Here is an 18,633-nt window from a genome sequence, read left to right as displayed (position 1 = left end):
TCTCATTCACCCGTATCTATGTGTTATCTAATCTTAGATTGTAAACCTATTCCTCCAAAGAGCTGTCTTTGTTCTGTATTTGTAAAGCACCCAGCACAATGGGATTGTGGTTCATGGCTAAGACTCTTAGCCACAAGGGTAATACAAATACATAATAGTGCCAACAGGAGACCATTCTAGTGTCAAGAGTTAGGAATCAGGGAATTCTGATGGCTTGATCTCTATACTACATATGGGAAATAAAGGGTCAATGGTAGCTGTTAACAGCATTACAGCACTATTTTATTCTCACCATGCTATCAGCTATATTTAGCTCGCTGAAGTTAACACAGACAGCCTAGCCGCACCGAAACTGGACAAGCTGAACAATAATCTAGTTGCAAATTGCATACATTTTCAGTTAACTTGTTTTTCTAAGATGTGCTACTGGAAAATCAGTGTGTTACTGCGGGAGCAGAACAACAACTTTGGTCATGATTTAAATCACTAATTTCAGGATAAAAAATACTATCTTTTTTTAAAGGAAAGAGGAAGAGACCACAAAAATTACCTGTATTTTGTATTCGGCAGTGGTTACAGCTTATACTGCAGAATGTTTCAACTCAGTAAGCATGCAAATAGAATATTTTATTAAAATCAGAGAGCTTGGATCTTTCCCTCTTTAAATGCCCTTTCCCCTGTGGCAGATCCTGTCAGGTTGCAGTAAAACAAATTTCTTACCTCTTCCGTCTACCACAGTGAGGCTGTGCTTTTAAGAGATATATTTCCTAAATCTGAAACCCGAAGTCCTACATCAAGCAGATTCCTTCTCTCAAACATACAGTTTGTTCTAGTTTATCTTGTCAAAATGAGCTTTAGGTGATGCTTTCAGAGAGTCAACTAACTGTCCAACACACACAACAAGTCATATCAGCATTAGCCACAGAAAGTTATTGTGGGTTTGTCCCAGAGGAGTGGCTAAAATGCCAGTTGAGCCACATGTACTTCTCCAGGGCACCTAACGTGAACTTAGTTCAATACTTGACATGGAAGCAGAAGTGCTTGTAAGTAAATATTCTATATTTATGGAATATAATTATATAACACCTTTCAAAGATCTCAAAATCTGTACAGCCTGCTAGGTCTCACAACACCCCTTTCCTGTAGCTATTATTCCCATTAGCTAAAACGAGGCACAGAGGGCCTCAGTGACTTGCCCCAAGAGTCTAGTGCACGATTGACAGAGCCACACTCTGTTCTGACTCTCAGTGTATAGTTCTGCCTACCAGACCACATGTCCTCCTTTTAGAAATTACCATTAAGTGATCTGCTTCCATTTTCTTCTCTTCACCAATTAAGGGAGAGAGCCAGGACAAGCGCTCAATACAAAGGATTGTTCTGCATCAAAAGGAATTGTATGATATGAACTACAATGGGCAGACTAGGAGAGTTAGCAGAGTTTTATCAGTAACTAAACAGTAGCCAAAGCTATTAGAGCAGAGAGCCCTAATTCACTGTGACTGTGCCAAAAAGTTTGCTGCCTGGTCTCTGATCAGAATCAAAATCACCTCAGTACTTCAGTACATTCCTTTTGTTTGGTGATCGATACAGACAGCATATACACAAACACAAGGGTGCAAGTTTCCTTTACGCATGCCCTCATACCAGACTTCATTAAGGATACATTGGATTGCAAGTAATATGTACCTCAAGCAATGACTAGGTAGCTTTCACAAAAATTGACGCTAAAACACAAATTCCAAGAAATAGTGAAGATTGTACTTCGCAAACAAGGGACTTCAGCCACCTTAATGTTCCGCCCCATGGAGTCGTCAGCCTATAATCTACTCAGCATACATGAAGAGAATTGAAAACGTGCTCCACACCATACTGGTCTTATAATTTGCTTCATCCATTTATGTCTGCAGTATCAAGCATGAAGCTCCGTCACCACACAAAACTTTGCTCTTCTCTTGAAAACATTCTAATTCAGTTGTTCTCAAACTGTGACATGCATACCCCTGATAACAGGTGGGTTAGAAACCCCCACTAGTATATCATCAGTAGAAGGATCCTTCATAACTACACTGATTAAAATCATAAAGGTGGTATTGCAAAGTACTCTGGAGTTTTAGATATGGAATGCGGACTCCTGAAGTTTGAGAACTGCTGATCTCATGTCATGATCTGAGTTCATGAAGTTGGTATATAGAGGCATGCTGTGTTTCATGTTTAACACATGCATAATTGGCTGTTACATGAGCTCTCAGTCCTGTAAGGTGCGTAACATTTCCCCCCCTCCCTGTGTGAGGCATTTGCAAACCAAAAAGTATCAGAGGAAAAGTAACAGAATGTGAGACCTGGAGTAGGATTTCTGCTCATATAATTTTACAGGAATACTGTACAAAATTCTACTGCATGTGTAATACCATAAAGTATTGGCTATTTTGTTACAAATTAATTATACCATTGAAAAGTAAGAAACATCAATTTACCTAATAGGGAAAAAACCTGCCATGAATGTATATGGGGTTGAGGACAGAGATGCTACATTTTACATAATGGTAGCCCATTACTTTAGTTCTCAGTCAATGAGTGTGTTTTACAGACAGTCTTAGGTTCCCAGAGGGTGCTGAGAGTGATGGCAAAATGGGATTGTATGTTTTTGATCTGCCATTTCTTTCAAAGGGGGTTTCATTTCCAATACTGCTCTCTTGAAGGCCTTTTTTATTATTCCCTTATTAGTTTTATAGCCTAAAAGCAGTTCTAAAACTGTTACATTTATAACCTATATTTCCTTCCTTCTAAAATAAATAACATTTGTAAGCATTATAACATTTGAAATTGGTATATCCAAGGGAAATGAGAAACAAAATAACTATCCCTTTGCCTACCCAACAATACTATGAACTGTATTCACAGCCTGTTTCTGCACTTAACATCAAAGTTTTGTTTCACTGTAAAGTTTAAAAATGGGTTCCTGAACTTATTAAATTATTCCATTCTGTCGTCTATTTCATCAATTATTTTCATACAAGTTGGTGACTGCAAGATCCATTAAAAGTGCTTTTATGCGCAAGTCACTCTCATCATTTCAGTGCCTCCACAGGATTCTTATAGCAAATCATTAAGTGGCCAGATATCCATTTTAACTTGGATTAATAGACAACTCCCCCAAGTATCAAGCAGAATTTAGACACATCAATCTCAACTTATACCTTCCCCCACCCCCAGCTACTTCTCCCCATTATTAATGCCATTTTGCTCCACAACATTTTAGTCAAACCTTTCTGCTACTCTCAAAATGCAGAGTCATTTAAAAAATCTCCAAATAATTCCAACACGTTACTGCCTCTTAATCCAATCTTGCTCATAGGATGAAAGTCTAAAATGTTCAATAAACCATACTGGACTGCTTTAATGCCATGTCTTGCAATTTTAACATTTTCCCTAGATTCTGATCTAGTTTCCACCTGTGCTTTGTAAGTTTAGGCCCCAGTACATTTTAGATAAATCAGATAACCATGATTGCCATTTAACAGGAAAAAATGCTGGTGCTTGATGTCTTTTACACCTATATTTTATTCGCAGCTGTTCCATCTGTCAGTGTGATTCTTGCACTCATTTCCCTAATATCTTTCATAAAGAGTCCTTTACAGTCTAATATTGCTGATTAATATTGTAATTCAATTCTATTTTTGCATGTAGTTTACTAAACCTGTGAGATTACCTTTATCAAGCAAATCAATGTTTTACACACTCCAACTTCAATTCATTTTTACAGCGTATCAAAAATTCATTCCCCCATCGCCCTTCTTAAGAGTCACAATCTAAGCAAAGCCTGCCTGGAATTGTGAATTTTTAATGAGATGGCAAACTCTTGGTAAAAACATGGTATTTAAGTATCTCCAAAAGTTCAGAGTGTACAAAACATCAGAAATTCTTGTTACAAGTGCATTAAAGCCACAAGGAAGGAAGGAAATGTTGTGTTATTTTTATGCCAATGAAACAGTTGTGGGCACCGCATGTTTTCAGCTGTTTCCAGGTACAATAATAAATTAGGTTTACACATTTCTCAAAACTACATCCATTTTGAAATTCTAGTGAGGTCATCAACTTAAACTATTTTAAAACAATGTCATTTCCTGCCCACAGTCTTGCCACTAGAAAGTCTCAGTCAAGATCCCTCTTTTAGCCCAGAGGACCAGAAACAGGAGAATGATAGCAGTAGGAAAAGAGTAAAACTCCATATGCGTACATTAAACCTATGTCTCACAGGGCATCTGCAGTGCAACCACAACTGCATCCCTAGTTCTGTATTATTTACAGTGCCTCACATACAGTGATACATACCCGCAACTATTCATCAGGCAAGAAATACAAAATAATTAAGTGTAAAAGTATCTCTTAAGACTGGGAGATATTAGTTTCTCATAGTGGCTTAGTGCTTGTGTAGACAAGCCATTAAACAGCAAACTGAGGTAGGAATCTACCTCACATTAGCCTGCCGCCACTTAACTGTCCATGTGCTGCCTGCTGATGCATGCTAACAGTTTGTTGGAGCACTATGATCTAGTCCTCTTAGATGGAACTAGCTCAAAGCACAGTAACAAGCTGTTAACACATCCGCAGGGTGCACATAGATAATTAGGTGGCAGCTGGCTACTGTAACACAGATTCATCGCCCAGTGTGCCATGGTCTAATTGGCCCTGTACAAAAGGCCTTAGTTTCTTCATAGGTCAGACTTTTCAAGAGATCTCAGCTTCCATTTAAACATCAGAATTATTGAGCAGATTTTCAAAAAGCTTGCCACCTCAGTGTCAAAATAGCAGCCTGCTGGGCGCAAAGCACTTGTAGAAATCCAACCCCCCAGTTGTGAGGTCTGAGCAATTGAAAGTCTGGCCCAGGAGTCTTTTGAAGAATCTGGCCTCAGAGGGGTATCTTGTTTGGTTGCAAATAGGAACAGTCAGAAACTTGAGAGTTGTTTGCTCTTTCCCTACACCTTCTGTTCCTCTATAAAAACACACTGGTTACCTACCTGCACAGCCAAAAGCCAGATGGTATCTAGAAGAGGGGCTGAATTTGACACAACACACATTAGCCTTGGCCTCAATACTTGCAACTGAATTATCCAGGTTCGTAGACCACAGCTTCACTGAGGAGAAACAAAACGAGAGAGACAGAAATGAGTAAGTGAGGCTGAAAATGCTTTTTGAAAGGTTTAAAAACATGGTCAGTACTCAAATAGGTTCCCACAGAAACTCATCACACGCTTGTAGGAATTTTCATTAACATTAATATTTTTGAGAGGGTGAACAAAATTAGTGGGTACTAAAAGGCAGCTTTTGGTTGATGGAGCAATTTTCAGCACATTCTCAAGCACAACAGTAGTTTACCACTTCTACACACCCGATATAAACAATATCACAGAATTCAAGCCTGCATTCCTGTGGCGTTTGAAACCTCATGCAGGTGTCTAGCTGCATACTGTAATCAAAGTATGCCAAGGCTACTGGACCTCAGACTTGTACAACCAAGAGCAATGAGGCTGATATTCTACCTACTCTGTCATCCAGCTGTGCTCTGAAGAACTCCTGCTCAGCGTGCTCAGTTGTAACCACTCTGCATAGATTTCATTTAAATGTATCTGTAAGCACAACTAGTAAGAACAATTTGTTTTCCATTCTTCAAAGATTGGTACCAGGAGGAAAAAAAGCTGCACTGGGGTATAACCTGTCATTACTTTTTATTGTTACATTTAAATTCAATCCACATGAATGACTATTGTGTAGAGGTAAACATAAATAAAGATTAATCTGTACTGGACTACTCTAGAAGGGGAAATGGTATACACAAATACCCACATACATGTGATTATATTTTATGCCTGCTTAGACAGGTCTCTTTCACAAATACGAAGCGATGGAGAGTCTTTGAGGCCCTTCGGTTTTTTCCCCTAATAGCTTCATGTACACATTTAAGGTACATATTTAAACCCACAAAGATTAGGCATATTAAGCACTATCCACCCAGTCAACCGTGAACTTTAAGGAAGGTTATACACTGCAAATTGTGGGCTAACTCACAGCTTTGCCAGGAGCGCAGAGGAAAGGGTGTTGTGTTGTTGCACTCTCCCAAAAGCAGCCCAGGAAGCAGACTATACCTCCTGATTTCCCCCTTTTGCTCTAGTGGGGGATAAGGCAACTACGTATTGGATAGCGGCTATGCAGATAGGCAGTTCTCCCCAAACAGTGTATGAAAACAGACAGGGTTCACATAGATTTGCATGTGACAGGTCCTCTATGGATAGATATCCCTCCTCTGTATAGAAGGGGTACTTTGGTGCCTCTGTGGAGGGGAAGGGGACAGAACTGGCCACGAGGAAGGTGGGGAAAAAAAAAACAAACCACCACTCTGCTTTAGCTCCAGGAAAGATACACAAAAATATTGCTATAGCCCCAGTCTATTAGCTTTTCCCCATATTACCCCACTCCCCAGGAGCTTCAGAGGAGGAGGAGACATAGCCTCTGGACAGATGCCTATAGAACCACTGAGCTTGGGGACAGCTTATTCACAGGAAGGGTAGTGGACTCTCCCCCTCTCCCCTTTATTTATTTTAATAGTTCACATGAAGGAAGGGGAGGGAGTGCTGCTCCTGGCCTGCCCTAATTCTGGCCATCTTTGGAGGACACTTTCAAAGATGTGAGAGTAACAGCAATGCTTGGAGCATATTGATGCATCCTTTAAAAACAGTACAGTGGGAATATCTGACAGATGTCTGGAGCCATTACAAAGTATCACATACACCCATCAAACGCAGATGTTGATACATACTACATTTGCATACAAGAATTATGAAAAGAGATAAATTCCATGCAGCTATCAATTTCCAGACAGTAATAATCCATTCTTATTTACCAAAAGTATAGTATGCATTATAAACAACCAGCTACATTAAAAAATAATAAACAGTTTTGCAAGGATGGCCTGGACCTTCTCTTCCTCCAAGTGATACTAAATGACATAGTGCCTCATCTGGAGTCAGGGGGTAGGAGTGAATTTTTCAAGCAAATAAAAGCTTTAGCTTCTCACTCTGAAGAAGAGATGCCAACAGAAGCTCAGCTTATGTCGCAGTGACAGCAGAGGACATTAGCATTATTGATCTGATGGCACAGGAAGCAAGTAATTCTGATTTCTGTGGTTTAAAAAAAATCCGTAATGCCAGCAGATAATGCTCCTTAGATTGAAAGCTAGAGTCTATGGGTATTTGTGGGAGTCAAATGAATACACAGCTCATAGTAGTGCCCCTCGCAAACGTATGTCCCATGCAGCCTCTTGTTTTGAATACTCATTACGCAGCCTTCCAACGAAGTTCTACAAGGTAGAAACTGTGTTCAATATGGGTAATTCTCTTTTTGGTCCCACATCAACATAATGAGCAGATACTTGATCTTAATTTTCAGATTTCAGAGGGGTAGCCATGTTTGCTGCTTTTACAGATCCAGACTAAGAGTCCTGTGGCACCTTATAGTCTAACAGACGTTTTGGAGCATGAGCTTTCGTGGGTGAATACCCACTTCGTCAGATGAATGTAGTGGAAATTTCCAGGGGTAGGTGTGTGTGTGTGTGTGTGTGTGTGTGTATGAATATATATATGCAACCAAGGGAGGAAAAACTGGTTCTGTAGTTGGCAAGCCTTTCACAATCTTTGTTTAATCCTGAGCTGATGGTGTCAAATTTGCAGATGAACTAAAGGTCAGCAGTTTCTCTTTGAAGTCTGGTCCTGAAGTTTTTTTGCTGCAGGATGGCCACCTTAAGGTCTGCTATAGTGTGGCCAGGGAGGTTGAAGTGTTTTCCTACAGGTTTTTGTACATTGCCATTCCTAATATCTGATGTGTGTCCATTTATCCTTTTCCATAGGGAAAAGGATAATCCCAATGGGGCACCCTTGGCGCAAAAACTTCAGGACCAGACTTCAAAGAGAAACTGCTGAACTTCAGTTCATCTTGCAAATTGCTTCCATCAGCTCTAGTGATTAAACAAATTACTGTAATGGCTTGCCAACTACAGAACAGTTTCTCCTCCTGGTTTCACACCTCAACTGCTTAGACAGCTCCTCCTCCCTGATGAAACTAACTCCTTATCTCTAGCTTGCTGCATGATATATATACCATATTATATATACACACATACACCAGTACATATACATAACACACATTACACACACACACACACTGCCCCTGGAAATTTCCCACTACATGCATCTGACGAAGTGGGTGTTCACCCACGAAAGCTCATGCTCTAAAACGTCTGTTAGTCTACAAGGTGCCACAGGATTCTTTGCTGATCTTAATTTTGTAACAAATAAATCAGGGGCTTGGTTTTCAGCACACTAGCCTTTCACCTTTGCACAATTTCATTCAAATCATCTTCGGATCACAAAAAGTCGAATGATCTTGGTGAGCTCATCTGCTGTTTAATCAATACGGGTGCTCATAAAAACCAGAAAGAAATTTGTTACAATTGGTAGGCCAGGGTTAGATTCCACAGCAACTTCCATGACCACATAGCTGTGGAACATAAAGAGCTCTGATTAGAACAGTGCTATCAGCTTTTTTGTGATTTCCTCCCCCCTACCAACTCCTGCCCCCTAACTTTAAAAAACATAAAACCACATAACAAGTCATGTTTTAGCTGGAAATAAATGTGTATACAACAGGTTCATAAACTCTGGTTGTATGAGTTTTGCTTCACTTACTGTGATTCTTAGCAGTTTTGTTGAGACTGAGGTGGTAATTATAAAATACAGATGCCCTGATAACACTTAGAACTGTGCTGATGAGGCAAAACTACCCAACGAGATCAACTGTTCTTAAAACATGCTTTGCCTAGTTTTGTTGCACAGAGAGCCGCATCTCTCCATGTGGCCAAGCATCCACACCTCACAAAAACAAGATGTCTGGGAAGCAGCTCTTGGTTTAAATTGATTTAATTTTATCCAGTTTCTGTTTAATTGATTGGTGCTTTGATTCAAATGTTAATTAGTTTATAAATTAACCTACTATGGGTCAGAGCTTTGGACAAACACTCCATAAGAGGAAGCTATTCGCTGCAGTGTTCATCTACATTATGAAAATTAGCTAATATTCTTCACAAAACATTCATAGTATCGAACAGTCATTTTATTTATATACAAGATGCACCAGGTAATATGATTTTGCTATAGGACACAGTATCACCGAGCCCATTCTCTAAAATTAGTCCATCTGCCTATCAATTTCTAAGCTCAGCATACACTAAAGGATCATGCTTCCCTCATCATCCCATATGCAGACATTGCTTTAGGTCAGTGTATTAAGTTACGAGATGAGAACAGTTCTCTCATCTCACAGTCGCTCTCTCCATAAACTATTACCGCATTAGTTACTTTTCCATGGTATTCTTGGTAGTATCAGAGCACCCCACAAACAATGAATATAGCCATAAAACCCCTGTGAAGTAAGCAATTATCCTCCTTTCATAAACTGGGAAACTGAGGCATCAGAAATTAACCTGATTTTCAGAAGAAGTGTGCACCTAAAATTCCATTTAAAATTATTTTCAAAAATGGAGCTCCCATTAAAGCTCTAAGTGACTTGTTCAAGGTTAAATACAATGTCTTTGATAGAGCTGGAAACAGAACACTGATCTTTTGATTCCCAAGACAATGCCCTAACTACCAGGCCACCCTTCTTTTCCATGGACTCAATTCTGCAAACCTGAACTAACTCGCTCAGTTCACTACAACTAATCAACATGTTTATGTGCAGAACTGCCGCGTATTCATTATTTCTATATCTAGATGGAGGAGAGAATATTTTACCTTCACTAATTCACATTATGAGAAACTAGTTCATAGATGCCTTAAGTTCTACTCCAAACTCATGAGTCAATGAAAATGAAAAGTAACCTCCCACTGAGCTCTCAAGTGTACTGGAATTTTGTGGGACAAACAGCATTTCAGTCTGATCAGGGCGTCTGATCGCCAAGCCTAGAAATATTCCACACACAGGCACTCTGCCCAGCCAAATAACCTGTAGTTTAGAGTTGAAGAACAAACAACTAGAGCACGGGTAGGTAACATATGGCACGCATGCCAAAGGTGGCACACAAGCTGATTTTCAGTGGCACTCACACTGCCCAGGTCTTGGCCACAAGTCCAGGAGGGCTCTGCATTTTAATTTAATTTTAAATGAAGCTTCTTAAACATTTTAAAAACCTTATTTACTTCACATACAACAAATAGTTTAGTTATATATTATAGACTTATAGAAAGAGACCTTCTAAAAACGTTAAAATGCATGACTGGTACGCAAACCCTTAAATCAGAGTGAATAAATGAAAAGTCGGCACACCACTTCTGAAAGGTTGCTGACCCCTGACCTACAGACAAGTTCTGATCTTCTTATCTGTGAAAGCCATTTATGGGCTTGTCTACGTGAACAATTAAACAACAGCAAGTTGAGTTGTGAATCTACTCCACACTAGCCTGCCACAGTCTAGCTGTCCACATGTGAAGTTTATTAGAGCACTGACTTCAAAGCACTCTAACGAACTGTTAATACACATCAGCAGTATGCACATGAGCAGTTAGACTGCAGCAAGCTAGCACGGAGTATATTCACACCCCAGCTTGCCACACAGAAACTGTTTGAATACACAAGCCCTAATTTCTGTGCACCTCACGAAGCCTCATGCCCCAACCCAGACAGCACTCAAGTATTCTATTTTACAAGTAAGTTAACTGAGAAGTTGCACAAGGCCATTTCAGGCAGAGCTGGGAATAGAACCCAGGCCTACGACGGCAGATCCATGTCTTCACGCACTCAGGCCAACCACACTGTTCTAACCACTAGACTTCATTTTCTCCTAGAACAGAACCCACTGGCAAAGTGGGTCTAAAAAACCCTTCTAGTAGGTAGTCCACTAATTATCCTTTGAGCTCAAGTGATAGAGGTCTGACTTCAGGATTTGAAGGTCCAGGATTCAATCTCTGGAAATAAACCATGGAGAGTTTCTTTGAAATGTCACATGATGAAATTTGTTTTTCCTCCATTTTCTTTTTGAAGTGCTGATTTAATTAAATTCACAGAGTGAGGAAACATCTATAAAACAGTTTTTATAGTTAAAAAGTATTATCATGGCATCAGTTTTGGCACAACAGGGCACAACTACACCCAGAGTTTGGTCATTTGCCACATTTTGCTTGCCCATCACAAGTTGGAAGGTTGAGAGGTATGGATGCTGCCTATTATATAGTTAATTTATATCGAAATATTTTTGTTAATTTTTGTACATTTTCAGAGGCTTTGTACTTAGAGCATAACAGGTTCTTGCAGGTCCCTACAATCTATTTCTGTGCCTATGACTAGGTTACCAAAACTTGCTTAAGAAGCATTTTTATTGAAGGCATGTTTAGCAGTCAGTCACAGGTAGTTTCAATCAATGATCATTCTAATGTCTGAAAGTTATATTACTGGTAGGAAGAGTCAAAATACAGAGAAAGGAATGTGACTTATGTCTGAAAATTATTTTTCAATTTGAGGAAAAAAACTGCTCTGATAAACCAGGTTTAAATTCCCATCAACTGTTTGAGATGGGGCAATAAAAGTGTATTTACAATAGTAAGAATTTAAGGTCATACCAGTCACCACGGGACACTTTTTTGCACAAACTTCTGTTTCCTTTAATAAACTGGCCACTTATTCGTACCACCAATGTTTAAAATAATGCTTATGTACTGAAGTTTGGCAATAGGTATTTGCACATGCCCAGGAATGCTCCAAGAGTAGGCAGGGTACAGAGCTGATGGCAAAACAAAGACAACATGATGGCCCATATGTGGTTCTCTTCTCAGAGACAGATCAACTATAAAATCTGGCCACTATGGGAGAACATCTGGTGGTCTCCACCATGAACTGGTCAAGAGATCCCTCTTTGAAGAGTTTCTAGCAGACGAGGTCACATCTGCCTTACAAGATGTCCTTTCAAGCCTCAGGAGACCTCCAACTCCCTGCTTACTGTGGTTCAGAGGGTCCCAATACGTAGATAGTATTAATGACACCTACACCAAGTTCCTTTCTAAAAATTTCAGGAAGGTAAAGTAGGTATTTTTACATATTTTCATTTATACAGTTTCAAGGTCAACTGCCTACCAGACCCAGAGTTAATTAAAGTCACGTTTTTACCGGTTAAATTAGAATTGTAGTCTTCTATTTTATAGAAATATCCCAAGAAAACAGAAGGCTATGCAGCTTCTCAGGGCTCTGGTAACATGGGCCAACATTCTAACAGTCATATGTCTTTGGGTGCGTAAATCTCAGCTACCTGTGTAGCAGCAGACAGCTCTACAAATACTCTAACTAAACATATAATTTGATTTTTTAAATACAATGAACAATTGCAGTCAGAGTGCTTCTATGCTCCAATTCTCTCCTATGGAAGACAATATACAGAGAATTCCCACAAACAAATTCTAGATGATATTTGATTAATGAAGAGGATGGAATGGTATGCATAGCCCTGACATGCTGTCTGTAATTATATCAGACTCAATCTTTGTTCCAGTGGCATTCTGTTGCTCAGAGCTCCTTTTGCTGTGTCTGATCTTTGACAGAGGAGTGATCACAGAATTACTCTCCTCAATGTGTGTGTATCTGGCAAAGGGCATTGCAGTGCACCAAGTACCCAGGCATCTAACACCTTGTCACCACTTTGAAAGGGGAAGGGGGAAAGAGAGAGACAGGAACATCCTGCAGCAGGGATGAGGAGGGAAGTTTAGTAAAGCTTCCACACTCAGCAATCAGAAAAGGAGCTGGGGGAGGAGGAGATCTCACCCCCCAACCTCTCCCACCAATGCATTACAGTTCCCATCATTCCAGACACGGCCAATAACTACAGATAGAAAGCTCAGTGCCCACACATCCAAGCATCAGGGGTAGTTGCGAGGAAGAACAGAATGGTAGTGCTGGGCTTCCCACCAGGTGTTAACCCTGACCAGATAGGTAGCAGGTTTTGACATTTGGCTAACAGATGTCTGGCAAACAGTTCTCCACTATAGCATTTAAAAGAGCTACACTTATTTAAAATACTTTTAAATAGGTCTCCAATTCTGGCATTCGCCTCTGATGTCTTTGTTATATATGTAAATAGTGAAAAGACTGCATAAGGAGGGGGGATGAAACACACTAGCCCAGGCCTGATCAGAAAAAACAAAAACAAAAACAAAAACCCAACAAAACCTATATACCTTTAAAGAAAACTACTATTTGAATAGAAAGGCAGGATCTGTATAGAAAATGCAGGTCTTTATTAATACATAATTTGTGTGTGTAAACACTGCACTTTTTAAAACAGTTTCTGCAGAAAAGAATTGTTAAGCTGTGATGTGAGGCCCTGTTTTATAGAGTCAGCTCAGGCGGACAGCTCTTTACCATGCTAATAAATGCATGTCTATTTGGAAGATAAGCTTTTTTTTTTTTTTTTTTTTTTTAAATGCACAGCATGAATGGGGAGCAAAATGATGAAAAGGTTGATCATTTATACAGTGGGACTTTTTCGTTATTACATTTAATTGTAAAGGAATTGACTTCCACCATAAAGAAGAAGAAGAAAAAAATCTATTAAAAGCCATTTAAAAATCTCCATAATATGAAATCATCATAAAGGCTGCATTTTGTAAGTGAAATTACCAATTACCTTGAGAACATCAAACACATTTAAGAAATACTAATATGACTTCCTTTTGAAACAGAATTTAAAAGCAATTTAGGGGGCAGAGGCTTGCAAGGTTTAATGTTTTATGAAAAATTAATTTGTCATTCAAAGAAAATCATGAACAGCTCTGTCCAAAGCTGTTTGCGCCCATTTGGGAGAGTTGATCCCCACTGGCTGCAGAAGGAAGTTAAAAGCAATTACTGCCTAATAACTAATGTGATATTGTAGACTGACTGCAGATAAAGTCCAGTTCTTTAGGGAAGTAGAAGGATTATGTATTTCAGTTCTATCCATTCCCCCTTTATAGAAATTGTATTGTTTCCAATGTGCAGTGCTCAAGCAGTGGGACACAATGGTGTGCCTGGTGGGCACTCCAAAATCCTGGGTCATTAGGGCCCAGAAGGAGTCTTGGGAGGAGTGAAGGCAAGGAGCAGCTCATTCCCAATATCTACTCCTGCAGTTCCCATGCTTTGCTGACCACCACCCAATTTTGTTCACACCGCTGTTAAGTTTCTCAAAAAACATGTCACACATGCGACAGGACAAGGTATTCCTCACTGTGCATGATCCTTAATGCCTTATCATCATTTACTAGACAGTCTTAGATAAAAGCAAGAGAGGACATTCTCAGTCTCCACCCATTTATCTGTAGCCACTCCCTTTCTTGTACACACTTTTTTTTTTTTAAACCAAAGTTCCTCAATCTTCAGACTATCAGTCTGGCACATGCTGAAATAAAACTTGCTATGGCTACACTAAAGTTTAAGAAGATGTCAGTTGGATTGTACTAGCTAACATGATATACAACCTTCCCCATAAATCCTAGCCTAGACTAAGGCTGATCCATAATTTTCATCTGAATGATTTTCCAATGAAACATGGCCACTTCACAAAAAAAGATTCAAGATTTACCAAGAGAATATTTCAATTTTTCTGAAAGATTTTGATTTTCTATTGGTTAAGGAAAAAAAAAAAGTCAAAATGACAGCTGCTTGGCTGCCCACCTGGAAGGCTCTTGTTATTTTCACTTTAAGCAAGTGAAATTGACAAAAGTTTTCAGAGGGCTGCCAAGGCAGAGTGCCAGGGCACTGCTTCCCACACCAGCTCCAGGTGACAGTCAGAGCCACAGCGCTCTGCCTCTCCAGTTCCAGGAGCTGCAGGTGCAGGCTGAGTGTCCAGGCTCTCTACCTCTATGGCAATTCAGTAACTGACAAGTGCAGACAGAGAGAAAGCTAGAACATTTCATTTCAGTTCCCCTGAAACAAAATGTTTCAAAACAAAAAAAAAAAAACCCACAACGAAATTTTTCAAGGAAAGAGATTCCCTTTTTTTCAGACCGCTCTAGACAAAGCTCTCTCCCCTCTTTTCATCTGATCATAAATGGTTCTATAATATCCTGGGGAAGTCAGTTACACTAAGTCAGTCAAGGAATCAGTTACTTCACACATCCTATATTGACAAGCATAGGGAATACACGAGTTCAGCTTTTGGCACTAGAATTAAAAATCAAAATACCTTTTGCATCATCAGAGCCTGAAGCCAGTAGTTTAGGGTCCATCAAGTTAAAGTCAACACTCCAGCATCTTTTCTCATGCTCCTGTTTTGAGAAAGAGGAAAATATTTGGAATGTAGTACTTTATAATTCCCAGCACTAAAATACGCAGTAAAGCAAAACATATGCAGTTTGGTATGAATTAAGATGGAATTTCTGGATATGGACATTCACTATGTATAGTAGTGATCTTAAATACATTTTTTTCTCACACAAACTGATGCTTGTGTGGTTTAAGAGAAGCCCCAAAAAATGGCAACACTAGCAAGCTACATCCAGGATGGGATTTGTTTGTTTTTAAAGTACTGCTTATTTGCTCATCTCAGAGGACACTTCATGACCATGTATTTTGGTTTGTTACTACTCCCTTGTGGCCCTTCATTTTGTTTGAGCAAAACATGCAGGAATTGTCTAAATACTGTTAAAATGCATCTTTCAACAATGAGATTATTGAATTTGTTTACAAAGTCCAAAAAGGGGAGTATCATTCATTCAAATATTAAAAGTTTAAGTGGTCACAGGAACTGTAGTTTATCACACATATACATGTAATTTCAAGTCAGAGTGCTTTTTCCTTGTAAGTGATGAGGAAGGTTTAATATACTAGCACCACAACGTTCTGTAAAATGAAACCTGAAGGTTAGTTAAATTATTTCAAACTTTCACAAAGCTTGAGAAGAGAAGTGAAGAGGGCACAAAAAAAACATCCAGCACAATGTTCCAAGCACTATTTCAAATATGTATACAGCATATGTGTGTGCACATCCCTCAACTTATGAAAATCTGGAAGAAGGGACAAAAGAATCGATAGGGAGTTTAAATAATGAAGTGGAGTTAGTTTCTTTTAGTACAAGTAAAAGTTGGAATATAACTCCAGTTCCACCATTTCGCATTCATAATGAAAATTTATACTATATCAATAAATTGTCCTCGAATTCATAATATTAAGATTCATTGTGTTCAGTGAGATCTCTTTCTAGTTGGCATACATATGATAAAAGGATGTCAACACAGAACCTTATGATACAGATTAATATACAATAATATGAGAGCTGCTGTTTAACTTAAGTAAAAATCTTACATTTCTATTTAACTGTCAAAGGGAGATGCATGCTCTATGCAGCAATTCGCATATACTGTTAAGAAGTGGTCCACCACCTCCTCTCCCAACTTCTCAGTTCCGATCTCACACCTTCCTAGTGGCCCTCATTACAACTGACTAAATGGAAAAGTAATGTTAGGACAGGATAAAGGAGATAAGATGAAAATAAATTCTAATATATAGGTGCTTGATTACATTTACCTATTCTGTTTGTGTGCTGTTATTTTACTGGCCCATATGCAGGACTATCTGCTGTGGCTGCCTGTAGCTCCACTACTTCAATCTTTTCACTCTCTCTCTGCAGTGTGCGCTTGTCTCCTATTTCTTAGGCCTTCTACAAATACAATCACGGTTGAGTGTACAGCAGAAAAATGTCTAAGATGGAAATGAAACAGCCATGCAGGAGAGTTTTTTTTGTTTTTTTAAAATTCACATTAAAAAAGTGAATTTAAAAATCCAGTAACTCTCCTCTTCCTTTTCCCAGATCTGCACCCTAGCAGCAGCGTTTTGGTTAGCCACACAATCATCACTGCTTAAAGGCTGCCATGTGCCTCACTATTGTGATAAGAAGCTACTTTGGTCACTGCTGAAGAATCACTGCTCAATGGAGTTATAGAACAGTCAAACACATGGTAACTCTCTCCTAGCCAAGGGAATTCACCTACTGTAGATGCAACCATTTCACCTCATGCAGCCATCAAGGCAACCACCATCAGCACACTACTAGAAACACCCTAATTAGAACATTAATATGCACACAGACTTGAAGCCATGGCACTTGCAAAGAAGAAAATGGTACTGCTTGGTGACTGCACTTACCTGGTAGACCTTTGACCTCTGTCCTGTGAACCCATCCCACAGGATGACGGTGCCTTCATAGTCACTGCTGGCTAACAGGTTCTTGTGGTAGCTACTCCAGCTGATACAGCTTTGAAAAGAGAAAATCCCAAAAAAACAAACAAACCATCTTACTTATATTATATACGCCTTAAAAATAATGTCTGCAATAGCTCAAGGCAGTTAGGATCTTTGTGTACTTTGGGACAGGCCAAAGCAATCTTGGCTCAGTTGCCTTTTATTAAAATAATCAGACAAGGAAAAAACAAAAAGCATCAGAAACTTGGAAAGCTTTTTAGCATACAAACTACATAAGTGTTTTTAATGTCTTTGTTATGCAGTTCACCATCTCAAGATATTATTTGCAACTTATATGTTTTATGCTGTCCACAGCTCTGTTTCTACGATGTGTTTGTACTCACACAGAAATCCAGAATTTTAAAAAAGGAAAAAAACATTTTAATCTTTTAGCTCCTTAAAAGCCACAATTTTAACCATGATGCCAAAAGCAGAAGTCTACTAATGCAATCTACAGCTGTAAAATATAGAACTACACTGGTACCAAAGGATAAAAAAAAGCAAGGAGACTATGACCTCTTCGACACAGACAAAATAGACTATTTATTCCGTTCTTAGTTTAAAGAGTGCCCTCCTCTGACACTTGAGAAAGGAAGATTTGAGGGAGATCTCTAAACAGGGATCAGAGAAAATATATAGGTTGTGTTTGTATTTTATATTGAATTGAGCAGTCCTGAAGGATATAGCATCTGATTAATACTGAAGAGTGAAACCCTTTAACAGGTACAACATGGACAATAATAGTGCCAGCTTCCTCTCACTGGTCTCGCAATGTGCTTCAAGCGTGGTGCCCAAAAATATTTCAATAAGGGTAAGAGAATCTAGAACACGCATTCACAAAATTTTTGGCCCATCTAGTGTAAAAAAGTGCCAGCTGTCAACTGTGATGCATGTAGCAGTAACTGAACTGATACTGATCCATTTCACATAGGTCATCAAATAGCTATGAGAGAGTAACTAGCTTAGATTATTACAGCCTTGATAAACTCAGTCAATCTATGCTAGCATTCCCATTGTCACTGGAATGGTGCGAATGCAATGCAGGGAAATTTCTCTAAAACTGGCAGCTCAGATAGGGTCTTAGAGGCTGAGTCACGATAACCCAGTTACGGCATGTCTACCCTAGGAAAACAGGTGATGTTCTGAAGAGTGTTAGCTAGCATGTTTTAATTAATGTAGTTTTATTTAAACACTACTTATAGCCTTATATACTTTGACAAAGTTCCTCCTCTACCTTGGTGGGTCCTGCGCTTATTGGCAGATTTGCTCACCTCAGTGATCTTCCCCACAGTCTGGATCAACTCCTCCTGTCTCTGATCAGGAGTTGGG

At 39.2% G+C, this 18,633-nt stretch overlaps 1 protein-coding gene across 2 annotated transcripts in view; it reads right to left on the bottom strand.

Moving 5' to 3' along the window:
• Positions 1–18,633, bottom strand: part of COP1 (COP1 E3 ubiquitin ligase) — a 212,900-nt gene that overhangs the window by 92,874 nt on the left and 101,393 nt on the right. For both annotated transcript variants that reach the window (XM_075067916.1, XM_075067915.1), the window contains exons 13-15: positions 17,209–17,317; positions 15,251–15,332; positions 5,019–5,135 (exon numbers count right to left, since the gene is read on the bottom strand). In XM_075067916.1, the coding sequence (XP_074924017.1) occupies positions 5,019–5,135; positions 15,251–15,332; positions 17,209–17,317 (308 nt within the window). The remainder of the gene's footprint in view (positions 1–5,018; positions 5,136–15,250; positions 15,333–17,208; positions 17,318–18,633) is intronic.

Source organism: Chelonoidis abingdonii, chromosome 7, assembly GCF_003597395.2.
Source record: "Chelonoidis abingdonii isolate Lonesome George chromosome 7, CheloAbing_2.0, whole genome shotgun sequence".
NCBI lineage: Eukaryota > Metazoa > Chordata > Testudines > Testudinidae > Chelonoidis > Chelonoidis abingdonii.
This window is presented reverse-complemented; position numbering and strand designations above follow the sequence as displayed.